Source organism: Denticeps clupeoides, chromosome 7, assembly GCF_900700375.1.
Source record: "Denticeps clupeoides chromosome 7, fDenClu1.1, whole genome shotgun sequence".
Taxonomy (NCBI): domain Eukaryota; kingdom Metazoa; phylum Chordata; class Actinopteri; order Clupeiformes; family Denticipitidae; genus Denticeps; species Denticeps clupeoides.
Window position 1 is genome coordinate 23,256,900 of NC_041713.1, and position 18,150 is coordinate 23,275,049.

The 18,150-nt window shown below is 44.2% G+C and overlaps 2 protein-coding genes across 2 annotated transcripts; both read left to right on the forward strand.

Annotated features, from left to right (window-relative positions):
• Window positions 1-2,633: 2,633 nt before the first annotated feature.
• Window positions 2,634-5,698, forward strand: LOC114794665 (mitogen-activated protein kinase kinase kinase kinase 5-like). The gene is made up of 11 exons (XM_028987372.1): window positions 2,634-2,754; window positions 2,942-3,090; window positions 3,170-3,234; window positions 3,310-3,365; window positions 3,458-3,548; window positions 3,642-3,714; window positions 3,883-4,014; window positions 4,170-4,232; window positions 4,308-4,389; window positions 4,622-5,203; window positions 5,469-5,698. Exons 1-10 carry the CDS (start codon window positions 2,659-2,661, stop codon window positions 5,162-5,164), a joined length of 1,350 nt encoding a protein of 449 aa, XP_028843205.1. The 5' UTR covers window positions 2,634-2,658; the 3' UTR covers window positions 5,165-5,203; window positions 5,469-5,698.
• Window positions 5,699-12,445: 6,747 nt separating this feature from the next.
• Window positions 12,446-17,559, forward strand: mapk3 (mitogen-activated protein kinase 3). Its single transcript, XM_028987374.1, has 9 exons — window positions 12,446-12,836; window positions 13,373-13,555; window positions 14,235-14,424; window positions 15,200-15,316; window positions 15,924-16,038; window positions 16,206-16,337; window positions 17,064-17,173; window positions 17,258-17,384; window positions 17,464-17,559. Exons 1-8 carry the CDS (start codon window positions 12,616-12,618, stop codon window positions 17,375-17,377), a joined length of 1,188 nt encoding a protein of 395 aa, XP_028843207.1. The 5' UTR covers window positions 12,446-12,615; the 3' UTR covers window positions 17,378-17,384; window positions 17,464-17,559.
• Window positions 17,560-18,150: the final 591 nt, after the last annotated feature.

The window sequence follows — 18,150 nt, forward strand, 5'->3', positions numbered from 1 at the left end:
GCTCAATATGGAAGGGGGAAAAGCAGGGGGTCAATCTAGCACCTTCCCCCCAGCTCCACATTAAACACACTTTTCCCGTGTCCCAAGATGGCCTATAAAGGCACCGTTCTCCCAGGCGCGATTTCCATGAGGAACCTTTATGCTGCCGGACCAGGAACAGCAGGATGAATAATGGAGCTGAATCAGTGGGTACCTCACTGTTCACTAGCATAGTTAACAAAAAGTTCATAAATGAAAGTTTATGGTAACATATGGTATGTTATATTTATTTGGCAGTGCTAAACTCATAATTGCAATATGGGATGTGTAAGTGCAGTGTTTGCACTTTTTAACTGTGTGTGCCGTGTTGTAATTGTATTATTATGTTATGTCTGTTTTCTGCACTGGTGCCAACTACAAATCCCATATTGCAATCATTAGCTTAGCATTCCCAAACAAACACAACACATCATATGTTACCATAAACTTTCATTTATTAACTTATTGTTAACTATGGCTTATTTTACACTCTGCATGCATGTTTTATTTGAGCACTTTTTTGATAAGCCAGTCCTGAAATTCTTCATTTTCAAGCAAAATATCTTGAGATGTACACTTGCCTGGCATGTTTGGTAAGATAACAAGTGTAAGGACGTATGTTTGTGTTTTATAATGCTGCACGGTTTATAATGCTGCAAATTCCCTGACTTTCCCTGTCTGGAAATGCCTTTACTAAAATTCCAGAAATGTCCAGACCCGTGTATTTACTATGTAATATGGAACAGTGCAATAATGTTACATGGAAACATAGAAGAGCTCGTGTGTGAGTGTGTGTGTGTGTGTGTGTGTGTGTGTGTGCGTGTGTATGAATGTTCAGGAGTCTGATAGTTGTCTGGCAGTGAGTGCATGTGAGGGGTGTGTAGAGTCCTTCACAATGCTGCTGGCTTTTCGGACGTCCATTATGGACTCTGATGGGTGGTGGGAGACGGGCTTTCCTCAGCCTCCCTGGAAGTGAAGGTGCTGACGTGGTGACGTATTTTCACCCAGAAGTGAATGAGTGATGTCGGACAAATGGTAGCAAAATAATTACAGCTTTATAAAATACCACAGTTTGGAAATGTAGAACCTAGCCTTTATTTTAATGAAGTTACATTTGTCAGAAATATGTGTCTGCTACTATGCTACTGCTACTATCAATATCGGCTGAATTATTTTATTACGTCATTGCCTTCACTTCAGCAGCATGTCAGTCAGTTACAGAGATGAGCGAGGTTAAAATCTTTAAAATTAAAAGTATTTTCATTTGAAAAACTCGCGGGAAGAATTGTGCTGTGCTGTGATTGGCTGCTGGTTCCTATAGTTCAGGCGTAAACAGAAATGAACACTCATATGTCGAATCCTTGCTGGTGAGACGTGTTGTTCGTGCGAGCTACTGCGGAGCATCTCAGCATCTTCAAACCTTCATCTCTTCTGGAAGATTTTCATCTACAGCATCTCAGCATCGAGAAGCCTTCATCAATTTTGGAAGATTTTCATCTACAGCGACCGGACGACGCATCTCAGCTACATTCAGGCCCATCCGGATTTACCCACGTCGCGGGGAATAATCAGGTGAGGACAGAACATGTCCCGGCGTGTCTGCTAACTCTACATAAGGGCTTTTAAAAAGACAGAAATGTACTCAGAAAAGGTGAAAATGCTGCGTCATCAGTGCTAGTCAGTGTTGCTAGTTGTGGAGGTCTGGTGAGGGGGGGGGGCGAAGCTCCGGTGTAAAAGAAAAGAGGTCGGCAGATGCAGAAACCTGTCGGGTTCCACACTGATGCTTTATTTTGGCTTCAGGCACCAGCAGGTGCGTTACGATCTGTATTCTCCCCGAACACAGAAAACACTTTATCGCCACCTTGTGGCAGCGCCGCATGCTGCAGTGACGGAATTATCGTGTTAAATACGATGTCGTGCAGCAGCGAAACACAAATCGGTCACGTTCGTGTCAAACTGTGCAGGCAGTATTTACTGTAGCCATTTTTAGCCATTTCTACAAGTAATTGTTTTTGTCCAAAAATGCGCGGGAAAAAACACTAAGGGCGGGAAAGTGACGCAGGCACGCACCACGTGATCAGGTGCTAGGCTCTGATTGGCCCGTGATGGTTACACCCGCCTCCAACCTGTAAGACTAGAAGCAATTTATGTTGCTGTTGGTGATTTTATACTCACTGGTCTTCTAATAGTATCGTTGTGTTTAATTATATTATTTTATACATTTATATTATAAAGAGATAAACTCTTTATAGGGGAAAGGGGGTTTCAGGAAGGGGGAAAATATCTAGACAAAAAATACATCAAAATAATCAGAGATAGAGGTAGAGATTTACAGACAGTTACAAATTTTGTTCACTTTTGATAGACAGCAGACACATTTGAGCATTTTGAGCATAGTATTTTTTTTCAATGACATGCATGTATGCATTTATAATCTCATAGTCAGATATTATGAGTGTTAAGGCTTTAACAATCAAACTTTTTTCCCCCTGGATCAACATGTCATATCTTGGTGAATTTCAGAAGTAGCAGAGGAATATGAAATTGGTCCAATCAGAAAGGGCTCTAATGAGATATTTTGGCATTTCAGAGAAGCAGCCGACCAAGATCAAGCCCACGGTGGAACATACACGGTCCACGATGGACGTGGTTCCAGAGACTCCACTTCCAGCTGCTTTTGGAGGATTCAGTTTCCTGAAGCACATTGGAAGAGGCTCATATGGAGATGTTTTTGAGGTAAATAAGAGCAGAACCTTGGCCATCATCTGCTAAATTGTGTGTCCTTGTGGCTGACTGGTTTTAAGGTCAGATGAGGATTTCTTGTGGAAGCTGGCAAAGATGCTGCAGTGTTTGTGGAGAGTGGACACTGGTGACAGGTGATGTGGAATTTCTTTGGACTTTTTTTATTTTTTCTTTATTTCAGGCCAGAAACATCACTACTGGGGCATATTCTGCAGTGAAGGTGCAGAATATCGAGTCGCAGGATGACTTCACCCTTGTTCAGCAGGAAGTGGATATCTTGAAAGAGTGTGACCACAAGAACATTGTGGCAGTTCACACCAGCACCCTGAGGTAAGAAGGACCATTAACAGTGACATGAGAACTGCTGTCCCAGAGAATGGTGACTAAAGGCTTTTCTTTTCTTGTGTAGAGAGGAAAAGCTGTACATAGCAATGGAGTTCTGTGCAGGAGGTTCACTTCAGGATATCTATGAAGGTACCGAACTGCGTCACATGACATCTTTGTTAAGATGTGTGTAGATGGTGTGTTCACTGTGTTTGTTTTTAACAGAGACTGGACCCCTGTCAGAGCAGGAGATTGCTTTTGTGTGCAGAGAGACCCTCCAGGTAACCGCCCGCGCTCTCAGACACGTACACTCACACACACACACTGCTCATTTTCTAAAGACTTTGTTCTAACATGGTGTTTCTGTTTGCAGGCACTGCAGTATCTCCACAGGTCCAACATCATCCACAGGGACATCAAAGGTGGAAATATTCTGCTGACAGAAAAGGGCGACGTGAAAATCAGTGAGGAACTCTCCAGAACGCCGTTCGCTCAGACTTATGTGTCTGACCTGTGATCTGTGTCTCATCATAAATGTGTCTCTTCTCTTGTTGCAGCTGACTTTGGACTCGCTGCTAAAGTCTCCAACTCCACTGAGAGACAGGAGTCAGTGGTTGGGACGACACATTGGTAAGGTAACTTTGTGTGTGTGTGTGTGTGTGTGTGTGTGTGTGTGTAGGAAGACTCTCCGTATTAGGTGTACTGTGTGGACATTTGATCATTTCTTCATATTTGAGGTCATGCAGAAGACTAACAGGAATATCTTTAGATTTACTCTGTGTGTGTTTGTGTGTACAGGATTGCTCCAGAGGTCTATGCTGCAGAACACAATGGTGGTTATGACCATTTGTGTGACATCTGGTCTCTGGGCATCACCGCTGTGGAGCTGGGAGAACCGGAGCACCCACTTTTTTATTTGGGTTCTATGAAGTAAATGAAAACCCTTTCTCACTCTCACACACACACAGACACACACACACACACACACACACACAGACAGACACACAGACAGCCACACACAGGGAGATATATGTAGAGGATGACTGTGTACTAATATATATGTATTTCTCTGTGTGTGTTTTCAGTTTCCCAGCATGTCTGTCCGACAGCAGCTTCCTGCCTCTGGAGCTGAAGGAGACGGGGAAATGGTGAGTCTGTCCTCTGTCCTTCATGAGAACTGATGAGCCTCATTGCAAACAAACACTGACAGTTTCTTTCTTCAGGTCTGACGATTACCAATGTTTCGTCAAGCTCTCCCTGACCGAGAACCCAGTGGAAAGGCCAGATTCAGAGACTCTGCTGTTGGTATGTAACACACACACACACACACACACACACACACAGACATTTGGGGACATTTGTTTCCTTTTGTGAAACTGAAAGGGTTAATTTCTCAGAAAATCCATGCTGTCCTAATCAAATCCAGCCCTCCAGTAGCTGTGATCTTCACTACATGGGATTTATATGATTCTTAATTTTTATGAATCCCCCACACACTTCTGACACTCCTCTGTTGTATGTGTTCTTGTGTGTGCAGCATGCCTTTGTAACTCAGGACGGCTTGACACAGAGTCTCATGATGGAGCTGCTGCAGAACAAGAAGAAGCTGAAAGAACAGGCGGTCTTCTCAGACTCCATCCAGCTGTCATCTGCACAGCTCCATGAGGAGGATGATCTGGGATGGGAGGAGCCACCCAGATCTCCACAGCCCAACCTCTGGACCTTTCCAGCCGCTCCTGAGCCTCATGACCCTGCGGTCATTGAAGATCTAGCATGGGAAGAATCTACAGAGTTTTCCTGTTCTCCTCAAGACAGTCTGGATTGTGCAGATACTTATGAGCTGCAGGACTTGAATGAGGATGATCACCTGCAGTGGCTTGAGGATCCTCAGCTTCACCTACCATCAATGGAGCCATCTGGTGGTCCGGAGGAACCATCTCCATATCATCCAGCAGCTTCTGTTTATACAGAGCGCCCCCGACCTCCAAAACGTCTTCTGCAGCGTCTGCGCCGGGGAGTGACCCGCTTCTTCAAATGCCTGCGAAGAACCCTGTGCTGCACTTGCTCTGCATCTCCATAGATGTGCCCAATGAACTCAGAATAGAGACCAACCTACTAGGTGAGCCTTAAAATATCTTCAGCAGTACAAATAACCATAAACAGACTCAAAACACACACAGGGACTGTGCTGCAGTCTGTCAGTGCAGTCTGTCAAATTCAGAGCTCTTAATTGTGACTGAAGGAGAAACACACTTATTTCCCTGTCCAGTTATATACACATAAGAGAGAGACATTTTTTATCTTTACGTCCTAGCATGCATCATAATTAATGTGAATATTTCAGAATCAGCAGAGATTTTAAAATAAATGACCATTTTATCAAGATCTGTCACAGGTCCACACCCTGGCCAAGCTGCCCTTGACACCCAGGCCGCCTCTCCCCTACACCACAGCCAAGTCGTGCAAACAGAAGACCCCAGCCTGGAACATCACCGTTGTGACCAGCTTACCGAGGGCAGGCCTGAAGGCCACCAGGACTCAGCCGGACCAGACAACTGAGAGGTATGTGCATGCACTGCCCATGTACACGTGGGTTTTTCTCCGGGTACTCCGGTTTCCCACACTCAAAACACATTTGAAATATTTTTTCTAATATCAATTATTTGAAATCTGTCACATGTAATTATGTTAATTTGGCATCTAAATTTAGTCAAACTACTGGTTGTTCTGTGAGCCAGTATGAATTGGCAAACCAAAACCAAAACCCTGGTGGTGTATTTTGGTAACACACTCACCTTCTCGGTGATTAAACCAGGTTCGAATCCTGGCCAGGGTGGAACCAAATGGTTTGCCCTCGACAAAAGGTTTTAAATTCCTTATTTGGGCCTGTCACTATGACAGACCATTTACTATTGTGCTAGGAAAACGTTTTTGACTCCTGAGGGTAACCGTTTAAGCTAGCGACCCGGGAGTCGAGGCGAGGCCTTTCCGAGTCTCACAATCTGACATGTGCATGTGTTGCTACCCCCAATAGGGGTCAGGAAAACCTGGAAAATTAGGAAAAAAGGCCATGTCTTGCATTTGTGATTGCCACACTAAGACTTTGAAACACACAAAAAACGGCCGAAGGCTTGACCTCTCCGCACAAAATGACATATTGGTTGCTTAGTTGGGACTACAGGTCACCAACAATTCGTGACCAAACATATAAAAGTTTTAGGTTGTGCGGCTTTTCATTCCACATGGTTTGACATATGGCTTAGCTCTGTGGAATTTGCGGTTCACGTGCAATTCCCCATAAGCGTTTTCAGAACGCGTTTATTATTCTAGTCCAAATTTTGACATTTTAAAAACTTTTTTTGTCCATATAATTAGACAAACAAAGACATGTTTTATGTCATCTCGTAGATCTTGCCAAAACCGATGTGTTGACATATGACTTGTCTCTGTTTGATTTACAGACACGCAAAATTTTGAAGCACGCACACCGGCAAGCTATATATAAAAATTAGTAGGTTACTGTGTGAGGTGTGCTATTATTTTTATAAGCGATCGGAGTTGGCGTGGCCGAACTATTATTAGGCATTCCGGCCACTTTATTAGGAACGCCTGGTCCTTCGGCCACTTTATTAGGAAAACTTGTTGAGCTAACATTCTAATTTTTCAACATGCTCCAAACATCACCAAATTTAATGTGACGCATCTTGGCCAGGACCTGTTAGCGTTTTCGATGTTAGCATACTACTTTACTTTACTTTACTTTATTTAGCAGACGCTTTTATCCAAAGCGACTTACAAGAGGAAGACACCAGCAATTCTCGTTCGATTTCTATAGAATATTGAATTTACAAACTTAAGAGCCCTGATAAGGCTCAACTTGTTAGTGAAGAGCATGCTCAGAGATTGTTAGGTGCTAGATGAAGAAAAATTATATTGTATATATACATTTTGTATTGTTTTGTGCAATGTGTATGCATGTGCGTGTGTAAGTGTTAGATTTGTTTGTAATATTTTTTGAACAAGAGGGTTTTCACCTGCTTCTTAAAAGTAGTGATAGTCTCGGCTAGTCGTGTGGAGGAGGGGAGGTTGTTCCACCAGCCAGGGACAACAATGGAGAACAAAGATGATTGGAATCGGAGACCCCGTGAAGAAGGAGTTTTTAGTCTCCTTTCATTTGCTGATCTGAGAGAGCGTGCAGGAGTGTAGCTAGGTAGTAATATATTGATGTAGGAGGGCGCAGTTCCATTTACAGCTCTGTAGGCAAGCATCAAGGATTTGAACTCAATGCGAGCAGCTACTGGGAGCCAGTGGAGGGAGGTAGGAAGAGGTGTAACGTGGGTGTATTTTGGCTGATTGAAGATGAGACAGGCTGCCATATTTTGGATCATCTGGAGTGGTTTTATGGTGACTGCAGAGGCTCCAGCCAGGAGAGAGTTACAATAGTTGAGTTTGGAGATGACCATTGCCTGGACGAGGAGCTGCGTGGCCTGTTAGCATACTAACATTAGCATGCTAACATGCTAATTTTTAAACCTTTTCCAAACATCACCAAATTTACTGTGACACATCTTGGCCACGCTCTGTTAACGTTTTCGATGTAAGCATGCTAACATGCTCATTTTTCAACATGCTCCAAACGTCACCAAATTTAACATGACGCATCTTGACTACGCCCTGTTAGCATTTTTGACATTATCATGTTTACATTTACATTTAAGGCATTTGGCAGACGGCCTTATCCAGAGCAACTTACAACGTGCTTTCAAGTTACCATCGATGAAGTGATCAGTTCTAGTTCATTAGGACCCTCAACTATGAATACAATCTTTTTATTCATGCTAACATGCTAATTTAGAAACATGTTCCAAACATCACCTAAAGTCATCTGACTACCTGTTCCATTGGTTACTGACACCAGCTGTGGATGCCACACCCGCTGCTGCGACCAATGCCCGGACAGGCTCATCAAAATTTCTCTTGGAATTTTGGTTTCTGGTTTATTATTTATTATTATTTCAGACTTTTTTTCCCGGCACGTATTGTTGTCATAAAGCGGGTCATACCGAAGCCAGCAAGCTATATATAAAAAAATTGTACTTTATTGTGTGAGGTGTGCTATTTGTTTTATAAGCGAAGGAGATCAGCCGAAGGAGAGTCAGCAGAGAGGAAGATGGCAGATGGCAAGGCGGGTCTGAGCGCTCCGCTTTCCGTCGTTCACCCGTCCATCTCTGGCTATTATTGAAAGGGGATGCCGGTTACTATTTGTGTCTGTCACTGGCATGTCTGACACCGGCTACTTTTAATGCCTGGAAGGGCCAGCAGGTTTTCAGCAAATATCAGGCTCAGTGAGTGATATCTGATGGCCGGCAAGAGAGGGAAAAAAAAACTTATGCTTTTTAGAAACTTTTACAGCGTTGTCGTGCCAGTTGACAACTGCTAAAACCTCATAGTAGTCACAAAAGGGAGTTGTTAAAATCAAGTGGGCCCACAGTGCCCCCTACATGTCAAAAAGTATACATCGCAATAGAATATGTTTGTTCAAAATTCCAAAACTCATTTTTACATACACACAGGCACATAGGATGCAACGCAGCCTGTGCTTTGAGCCAGATATTTTTCTGTTCCATCAACTAATTCATTAACAATTCATCACTTGGAATAAGATTTAATACACAGCACAATTTTCTCGGACGTTTTGCCTTGACAAGACATAATTGCTTCCTGTTGGCTGAGCTATTAACGCTCAAACAAGGTAATTTCCCCATTGAAATGCATTGAATGCTAATTTTAGCCCTGGTAGCATTTTTAAAATGGGGCCCCTTTTAAGTGGTACTGCTACAGTGACATTGCCAACAAAGGGGGCCCTACAAGGGGTACTGATACAGCAGCATCGCCAACAATGTAATTCAATGTAATCCAGCAGCTTCATTAGGATGCCTGCTCAATCATACACATTATTAAGACCACTTGGTCCTTTGGCCACATTATTAGGAACGCCCAGTCTTTCGACCACTTTATTAGGAATGCCCAGTTCTTCGGCCACTTTATTAGGAACACCCGGTTCTTCAGCCACTTTATTAGGAACGCCTTGAGCTAACATGTTAATTTTTCAACATGCTCCAAACATCACCAAATTTAACGTGACGCATCTTGGCCATGCCCAGGTAGCATTTTTGACATTATCATGTTAGTATTAGCATGCTAACATGCTAGATTAGAATCATGTTCCAAAGTCATGTGACCACCTGTTCCATTGGCTACTGTAGTTGTACCGTCTTTTCTTACAGCTGACATCGGTTGTGCATGCCACACCCGCTGCTGCAACCAACACCCGGACAGGCCAAATCAAAATTTCTCTTGGATTTTTGGTTTCTAGTTATAAATATATTTTCTTTGCAGAATGAAAACTATTGTAGCTTTGTCAGCCAATAGGGCTGGCCTAATTAGCATAAGGGCCTGGGGTTAGTGAGGCAAGGTTTTACCCACCATTAGGGTGAGTGTTGGGGGATTTAGTGGGGTGTTGTCTGGGGGTTGAGAGTAACTGGAGCAGGCAGGGGGCGTGTGATGATCTTGGGTGAATGCCTCCTTTGTTTCCCTGCTGTTAACCTCTTGTGCTTGTGCTGGGGTGGTTGTAGCCTAGTGGGTAACACACTCGCCTATGAACCAGAAGACCCAGGTTCAAATCCCACTTGCTACCATTGTGTCCCTGAGCAAGACACTTAACCCTAAGTTGCTCTGGGGGGGACTGTACCCGTAACTACTGATTGTAAGTTGCTCTGGATAAGGGCGTCTGATAAATACCGTAATTGTAAATTGCCTGGTCCAAAAGGTGGCAGCTGAATAAAGGCTTCTCTGAACTACTCCGCTGTGTCCAGTGTCTCTTTTCCCCCATCATGGAGTCCGTCGCTACATTATGTTGATACCTTACCATTTCTAGGCTTGTAACAAAAAAAAAACCCAAATGTTTAATGGTGTCAAACATTGAAGTACTCCGATTGCAGGCATGCACGATCAGCACTCTTCCTACCCAGATGGGGATGTGGGAGACTAGTCTGTCCCTACATGAGTTCCATAAAATGCATGATAAAATATAAAAAGCATAGTGTTATTTAAATATTTTCTGACTATATATTTAATGTAAACTACAGCTGAATACAGAAAATCACTTGCATCATACAAAAATGTGGTATTTCGCTGACCTCATGGGTGTGACAGAACATCTACTTTCAGTAGAATTGCTCAGATATTGTTTTATCTGGTATATGGTTATGCTATATACTGGTGTATCTGTGATAAGTTTATTATACAACTTCCTGCTGCAGCTCCTTTGCTATGGACAAATAGAGTCCACATGGAAGAATGTGATAGTGTCTGTGTGGCCAAGGCCTGCTTTCAGCTGTACTGGAGCCAACGCTGACGCAAAAGCTGGTGCTCAAAGTGAATGTCCATGCTCTGAAACCATGCAATTTGGGCCAGCTAGAACAATTTGGAATGAAATGATGCGTCAAAATGATGCTTTTTCTTCAGGTGGAACTGGGGCTGTAGTCAATGTGGAGGGAATTATGAACAGTGACCCCCCCAAACATCCACCCAAAAAGCCTTCAGAAGAATCTGTGGTGTGACCTGAGGAGGGTACAGGTGCCCTTGCCATCTGACACTTCTGGAGGTCAAGATGTGCCATGCTGATTGACTCCAAGTAATTACTCTTCTACTACAATTACTGTAGTAATTGAACCAAAAGGTGTTCAGCAAAGTGGACACATAGGAATCAGCATATATTTCTTTTTTAAATGTTTCCCCTAACAGACTTGTTTGAAATAAATTAGCTGAACTGTATGAGTTCAAATTGATTTTGTGGTGTCATGTATTTTATTTATTTATTTGTTCATTTTAGAAAATGCTGCCACAGTATCCAATCGGTATTGGGGTACTGTGTCCTAGACCTTCTTAGCTATTTTCTGGACATTTTCTGAAATAAACTCAAGAACCTCAAGAAATTATGCAGCACAACAAGCCTCCTGCATGGGATCAGAATGTGAAGTAGTGACCAAAAGTAGTTTTTTACAAAGTTTGCTGCTTTAATGTTTTGTTTTTATCTTTTTGTCAGTTGTATATGTGGTGTATTGAAGTATAATTACGTGCATTTTATAAGTTTCAAAGGCTTTTACTGAGAATTACATCAAGTTTATGCAAAGAGTCAATATTTGCAGTGTTGGCAGTTTTTTCCAAACCCTCTGCAATTAGTCCTGACATGCTGTCAATCAACCTCTGGTCCAATTCCTGACAAAAGGCATTGTTCTTCACCAATCTGTTCTTGGATGGTTGGGAGAAGTTGCTGTTGGAAGTACCATTCTTTTTTATGGCTGTGTTCTTTGCTAAAATTGTGAGTGAGCCCACTCCCTTGGATGAGAAGCAGCCCCACACATGAATGATTTCAGGATGCTTTACTGTTGGCATCAGACAGGACTGATGGTAGCGTCACCTTTTCTTCTCCGGACAATCATTTATCCCCAGACACCCCGAACAATCGGAAAGGGGCTTCATCAGAGAAAATGACTTGAAAAAAAGTAATATTTGGTTATGTTTGCAATATTTGCATATTGGTTCATTGTATACTTGCAATATTTGATATACTTGCAGCTGAATCATCTTTAGGAGATGGTCCTGGCACTTACTGGAATTTCTTGTGTGCCCTGAAGCCTTCTTCACAGCACTTGAACCTCTCTCCATGAAGTCTTTGAAGATCTGATAGATGGTTAATTTCGGTGCAATCTTAGTAGCAGCAATATCCTTACCTGTGAAGCCCTTTTTATGCAACACAATGATGACGGCACATGTTTCCTTGCAGGTAACCGTGGTTAACAGAGGAAGAACAATGATTTCAAGCATTTTAAAGCATCCAGTCTGCTATTCTACTTCAATCAACATGACAGAATGATCTCCAGCCTTGTGCTCCTCAACACTCTCACCTGTATTAATGAGAGGATCACTGAAATGATCTCAGCAGGTCCTTTTGTGGCAGGGCTGAAATGCAGTGGGAATGTTTTTAAGGGATTAACTTAATTTTTTCATGGCAAGGAGGGACTTTTAAATCGCTCTCCATAACATTCTGGAGTATATGCAAATTGCCATAATAAAAACGGAAGCAGCAAACTTTGTGAAATACAGTATTTGTGTCATTCTCAGAACTTTTGGCCACGACTGTATTAGATGCAACTCGAGAGTAAAATATGTCATGATTTGGATTTAAAATGATGTAACTACGTGACAAGCAGCGCGGTTGAGAGTAAACGCTGCCTCGTGTTGTAATAAGACGACACGGAGAGCCCGCGGCCAGCCCTTCTCGCTCCACCCACGCGAGACTATGACCTTCCTGACACGCCCCGAGACGCGAGATCCGCACCGTGGCTCCGCGCGTCCACAGCGGCCGACAGCGCAGCGAGGAGGGGGCTCTTCCGCCGACACGAGCGAGTCGAGACGCCCAGACCCTCCCCGGAGCAGCGACACATCGGCCACACACCGGACGCGAGCATGGCGGATCCCGGCAGCAGCGGCAGCGCGACGGCGGCGGCGGCGGCGGCCGGAGCCCCGGACTCGAGCAGCGCCGCCGCCGGGCCAGGCGAGGCCGCTGCGCCTGGCGCGGCCGCGGGCTCCAAGCCCGGCCTGGAGTCGGTGAAGGGGCAGATTTTCGACGTCGGTCCGCGCTACACCGACCTCATGTACATCGGAGAGGGGGCCTACGGGATGGTCTGGTAAGGAACCGGTTCCGGGCGGGTTCGCGCGGGCTCCGATGGGCGTGGCTCCCCGCCCGCTAATACGACGTTTCGCGTGGCCCGGTGGCCGAGACTAGGTACCGAGCCCGTCACCGGACCGCCGTCCGGAATGGCGGCACTGGTAACGGAGAGCAGACGCACGACATGCATTGTGGGATACATCCGCCCGACCGCAGGAGCTCCCTCCGTTTTCCTGCTGTTATTCCTCCTTTCTTCCCCCGTTCCTGTCGTCTGCGCGGCCCACCTCACCTGTCAGGGTTCAAATGTCGAGCACGGCGTCCTGGAATCGAAACGATTCGTTAGTTTTTCTGACCACTTCCAGTGTAAGTAGAGAAGATGTTTTTTGGGAAGGGGACCTAGACCAGGATGGAATGTGTTTTAGTGGGGTTTTATTTATATATATATACAATACACACACACACTGACTTGGTTTGGGTCTGAATTGAGTTTTGGGTTTGTTGAGTTGGGTTTTTGTCCCTGTAAACTCACCCTCCTGTCTGCCTCCCCTCCTGCAGCTCGGCTTTAGATAACGTGACCAACACTCGAGTGGCCATTAAGAAGATCAGTCCATTCGAACACCAGACTTACTGCCAGCGCACCCTGAGGGAGATTAAGATCCTGCTGAGGTTCCGCCACGAGAACATTATTGGCATCAACGACATCCTGAGAGCACCGCGCATCGAGTACATGAGAGATGTGTATCCTTCCGAGGGACTTTATGTGAAATATTTGTGAAACATTTGCCAATTTCCCCATGGGATTAACCAAGGAACTGAATAATAATGTGATTTACATCCCATAAACCACACACTAATGATAATACTTGAGCGCATGCATCTTAAAGGTCCCTATTATTAGTCTTGTTGGTCCCCTAATACTGTATCTGAAGCCTGTTTCCGAAATTCAGCCGTGTTTCAGAATTACAGCCACTGATGCAGTCCCACAATGAGATTTCCCAGGACGCGCCATTTCGGTGTCTGTAGCTTTAAATGCTACTGAGGAGGAGAGAAGCGGGACGAGGTGGAGATCGGCCTATAGAAGTTGATCAACACCGTTCACCAACCACAATGTTTCACCAACCACAGGAAGTCGTGTAATTATGGTAGAAATTCCAGATCCGAATGTCTGAGCTGCCGCTCTCTGAACGGTGAAGCAGAATGACCAAACACTCTTTACACCTACCGCCATTTCTAGCCACTGCAGGACCATAGACAGGCCGGGGGAACTCGTATTAATGTTAAATACTCACAAAGTGAAAATTGACTGCACACTTCTGAATGAGGTGTGTCTGTACAACTTTGTAAGCAGCCGGTGAGTTTAAATTATGTCTAAAATGTAATATTGAGGACGTGTTTGGGCCCCTTGACAGCTCCTCAGCTACATCGTTCAGGACTTGATGGAGACCGACCTGTACAAACTCTTGAAGACACAGCAGCTTAGCAATGACCACATCTGCTACTTCCTGTACCAGATCCTGAGAGGCCTCAAGTACATCCATTCAGCCAACGTGCTGCACCGAGACCTGAAGCCCTCCAACCTGCTCATCAACACCACCTGCGACCTCAAGGTAAGCCAGCTAAAGGACATTTTAACGAGTGGACCCCTCGTCCCTGGCGGGGACTCCGTCAGGGTCGGCAATCTGGCGCTTCAGGCTCCCCGAATCCTCACCTTTTTGATGCTAAGAACTTTGGCTGGGACTTTTTGGCTGTCGGCGGAAAGTGTGGACCTGGGTCTTCAGTGTACTTGAGGGACAGTTCATGCCCCTGGTCTCCTTCTGTCTTCTTCTGGGGCACTGCTGTGGCCTCTCACCCCCACTATGAGCGGCACTCCATGTTTTAATGTACATACTCTCACACACAGTTTCTTTTCTTTCTTTCTTCCCATATTAAAAAGAAAGTAGTCCTCCGAAGGGTGTGGTCAGTGAGATGAGAGTTCAGGCCTCGTTATCACTGAACCAGGCGTCTTCTGTCATCCTGCAGCAGAGCTCGGTCTGCTCCACATTCGGATGGCATCAAATAACGTTGCATGCAGCATTTTTTTTAGGCATCAATTTCTTCTGAAATCCCGACGAACGGTAAGCATTGAAGCAAACGGCAATCGAGCTCAGCTACAAAGAGCAGCAAAAACGGGTGCCATTCAGAGGGCGTTCATTTCGAGTACTGGTGTGGACCGTGCTGTACTCTGTAGATCAGGCTGCCACAGTCCAAAAAACCCACCAAGTCATTGTTATGTAATCGATTATGTTCTGCACTGCATCGATGCAATATCATCCACATATGCATCGATTACGAGATTAATTTCAACCCCGCTAGCATTAACGCTATCCTCTGCTCCCATCACAGATCTGTGACTTTGGATTGGCCAGGATAGCTGACCCGGAGCATGACCACACAGGGTTTCTTACTGAGTATGTGGCCACACGCTGGTACAGAGCCCCTGAGATCATGCTAAACTCAAAGGTACGTGGTACCCAAAGTAAAAAAAAAAAATTATTATACTTTAACATACTCATGGTGTGCTGTTTTTGCTATGTGCTTATATGAGTATGTATCATTAATTCATCATATTCGTATATTCAAGGTCAACTAAGTACTTGACTGTAGTATTGTGATACCATAAATGTTCAGTACAACTGAGGCTTAAATATGCTTGGGATATACAATTTGTTTTATATAAATTCTTATTGTATATGAAACTCCACTGAAATTGGACTTTTTAACCAAACTCACTTTTAACTACTAACTTCTGCATTCCTAATACACTGTACCATATTTTTGGGCCGACTTCATTCAAATACTTGGTCAATTTATGTATTTGTACAAATCAGTGTACTTACATGTAATGTACTTAAGAATTACGATGACAGAAATATGCTTTCAATTAGTGCATTTGCAATATATTTTAGACTCAAAATTAACACAGATAATGGCCTTTATAAAGTACATTTTAGAACAGTTAAATATATATTTTGATTATTTTTTTTTTATACCTGGGGCAGGCCTGAGAAGGCTTCAGAGTGGAATAGTTGTGAACACGCAGCCTCATTACTGTTTCTCGCTCTTATAGGGCTACACAAAGTCCATTGATATCTGGTCTGTTGGCTGCATCCTGGCGGAGATGTTATCCAACAGGCCCATCTTTCCTGGGAAACACTACCTCGACCAGCTGAACCATATTCTGGGTGAGGGGTTGGTTTAACTTTAATAAAAATTGATTGAGGAAGCCCAATTAAACCTTCTAGAGAACAAATGTGATTTGAAGCGGACCGACAACTGGATTTTCTGTCTGGTGTATATGCGCTGTCTGGTGTCTCTCCTAATCCTTTCCACGCCCTGGCTGTCTTCTCAGGTATCCTGGGCTCACCCACTCAGGATGATCTCAACTGCATCATCAACATGAAGGCCAGAAACTATCTGCAGTCCCTTCCCCAGAAGCCCAAGATCCCCTGGAATAAACTGTTTCCCAAGGCTGATGGCAAAGGTGCGACTTCTTCCCGCCCCTCCTGCACTTCACTCCACATTCACTGACCGTTCGGCAGTCACATGCTGCACCGATGCCGCTTTACACCCTCCTGGACATCAGTGTCTCCAGGGGGGCACTGTCCCTTAAACTACTGATTGTAAGTCGCTCTGGATAAGGGCATCTGGTAAATGCTGTAAATGTAATGACCGGATGTATATCGAGATTCTTCCAGAAAGCACCTCATTATATCCAGCTTTTTGGTTCAAGGTGAACCTAACAAAGCCAACATTTAAGGTACCCCAGTGTGGGTTCTTATATCATATTATTATTGCTGCCTACTGTTACACTTTTTCACAGGTGTAATGAAAGGTAAGCAGTAGGAGTGGGAATCTCTTGGAACCTTACAATTTGATTCCAACCCCCTTTTTGTCATTGTGGGTCACTTTTAAAGTATTTGATCTCATTTATATCCGCCTCTTCTGAATAAAGAAGAACAAAAAAAAAAACCTGCACCTCATGGGATTAGGTCTGGCAACCTAGAAGGCGGAGTACGCAGTTCGCAGCATACGAAAACTTTTTGAATTGTTAATGTGATGTTTTCCTTCACACAAAATGTTATTGAACCCATGGATTACAGATCGGACAGGCCATGCAGTAGAGGCAACAGCTGGAAATATTTCTCTCTGTGGTGAGCAGAGTGAGTGGACGGTCATTTAGAAGTTAACTGTGTGTTTCCTCACGCAGCTCTAGACCTGCTGGACCGAATGTTGACCTTTAACCCCATAAAGCGCATCACTGTGGAAGAGGCGCTGGCTCATCCCTACCTAGAGCAGTACTATGACCCGACTGACGAAGTATGTGACCTTGGCCTGCTTACCCTGCATGCGGAGGTGAGAAGATGAGCTGTTTTGTCTTAACTTTTCTCTGCTGCTGTGCAGCCAGTGGCTGAGGAGCCCTTCACCTTCAACATGGAGCTGGACGACCTCCCTAAGGAGAAGCTGAAGGAGCTGATTTACGAGGAAACCGCACGCTTCCAGGCCAACTACCAGGGATCTTGAAACAGAGGTGCACATCCAGACATTGGCAGAAAAGACACAAGTGACAATATCAGATCCGTCTAAACTTATTACATGTTCTTTTTCAGTTCTGAAGAACCGTGACCAGTCGGCATGGAGGTTAAAATCAAGAATTCTCAAAACACAATTCATGAATATGGCATATAAAGCTAAAAAATCTTGAATTTTGGTTCTCATGTATTAATTTGGGTTCCTGCTTTAGTGTGACTCCATCATTCGTGGGTTTTTGTATTTTAACCTCTCTGCATCCTTCTCTTCCTCATCCCTTTGTCCTGTTGACTGCTTGGTGGTTCCTTTGCTTCCTGGGTCTGAGGGAGCGTAAGTGTCTGTGGGGGGGGGCGAAGATCCATTTCTATTTTGTAAACTGAATGTTATAATGAGTTTAAACTTAGCGTCCAGAGGTTGTGTATGTTGCTTTTCTTTCTTCCCCAGGTGGTCCGAAATACATTTACCATTTTCAGGAGGGTCCCTTTTCACCCCTCTTTCGGTTACACGTGGATGAAACCTGCAGAGAGATGTAAAGTATCTCTCTGCACCACATCTTTGTGTCCTTTATTATTACTTTTTTTTTTTTTTTTTTTTTTTTTTTTATAAAGGAACCCTGGTTTGATTTTTCTGAAGGGTCTTTGACATTCCATCATGTATCCACATTCCCACTTGTTTCAGTCTTAGCCAAGCTGAGGCACGGTGAAGCCATAGCTCAGCCTACTTTCCTCCATGAGATATCAGGCTTTACTGAAAGGGCTTTCCCACAG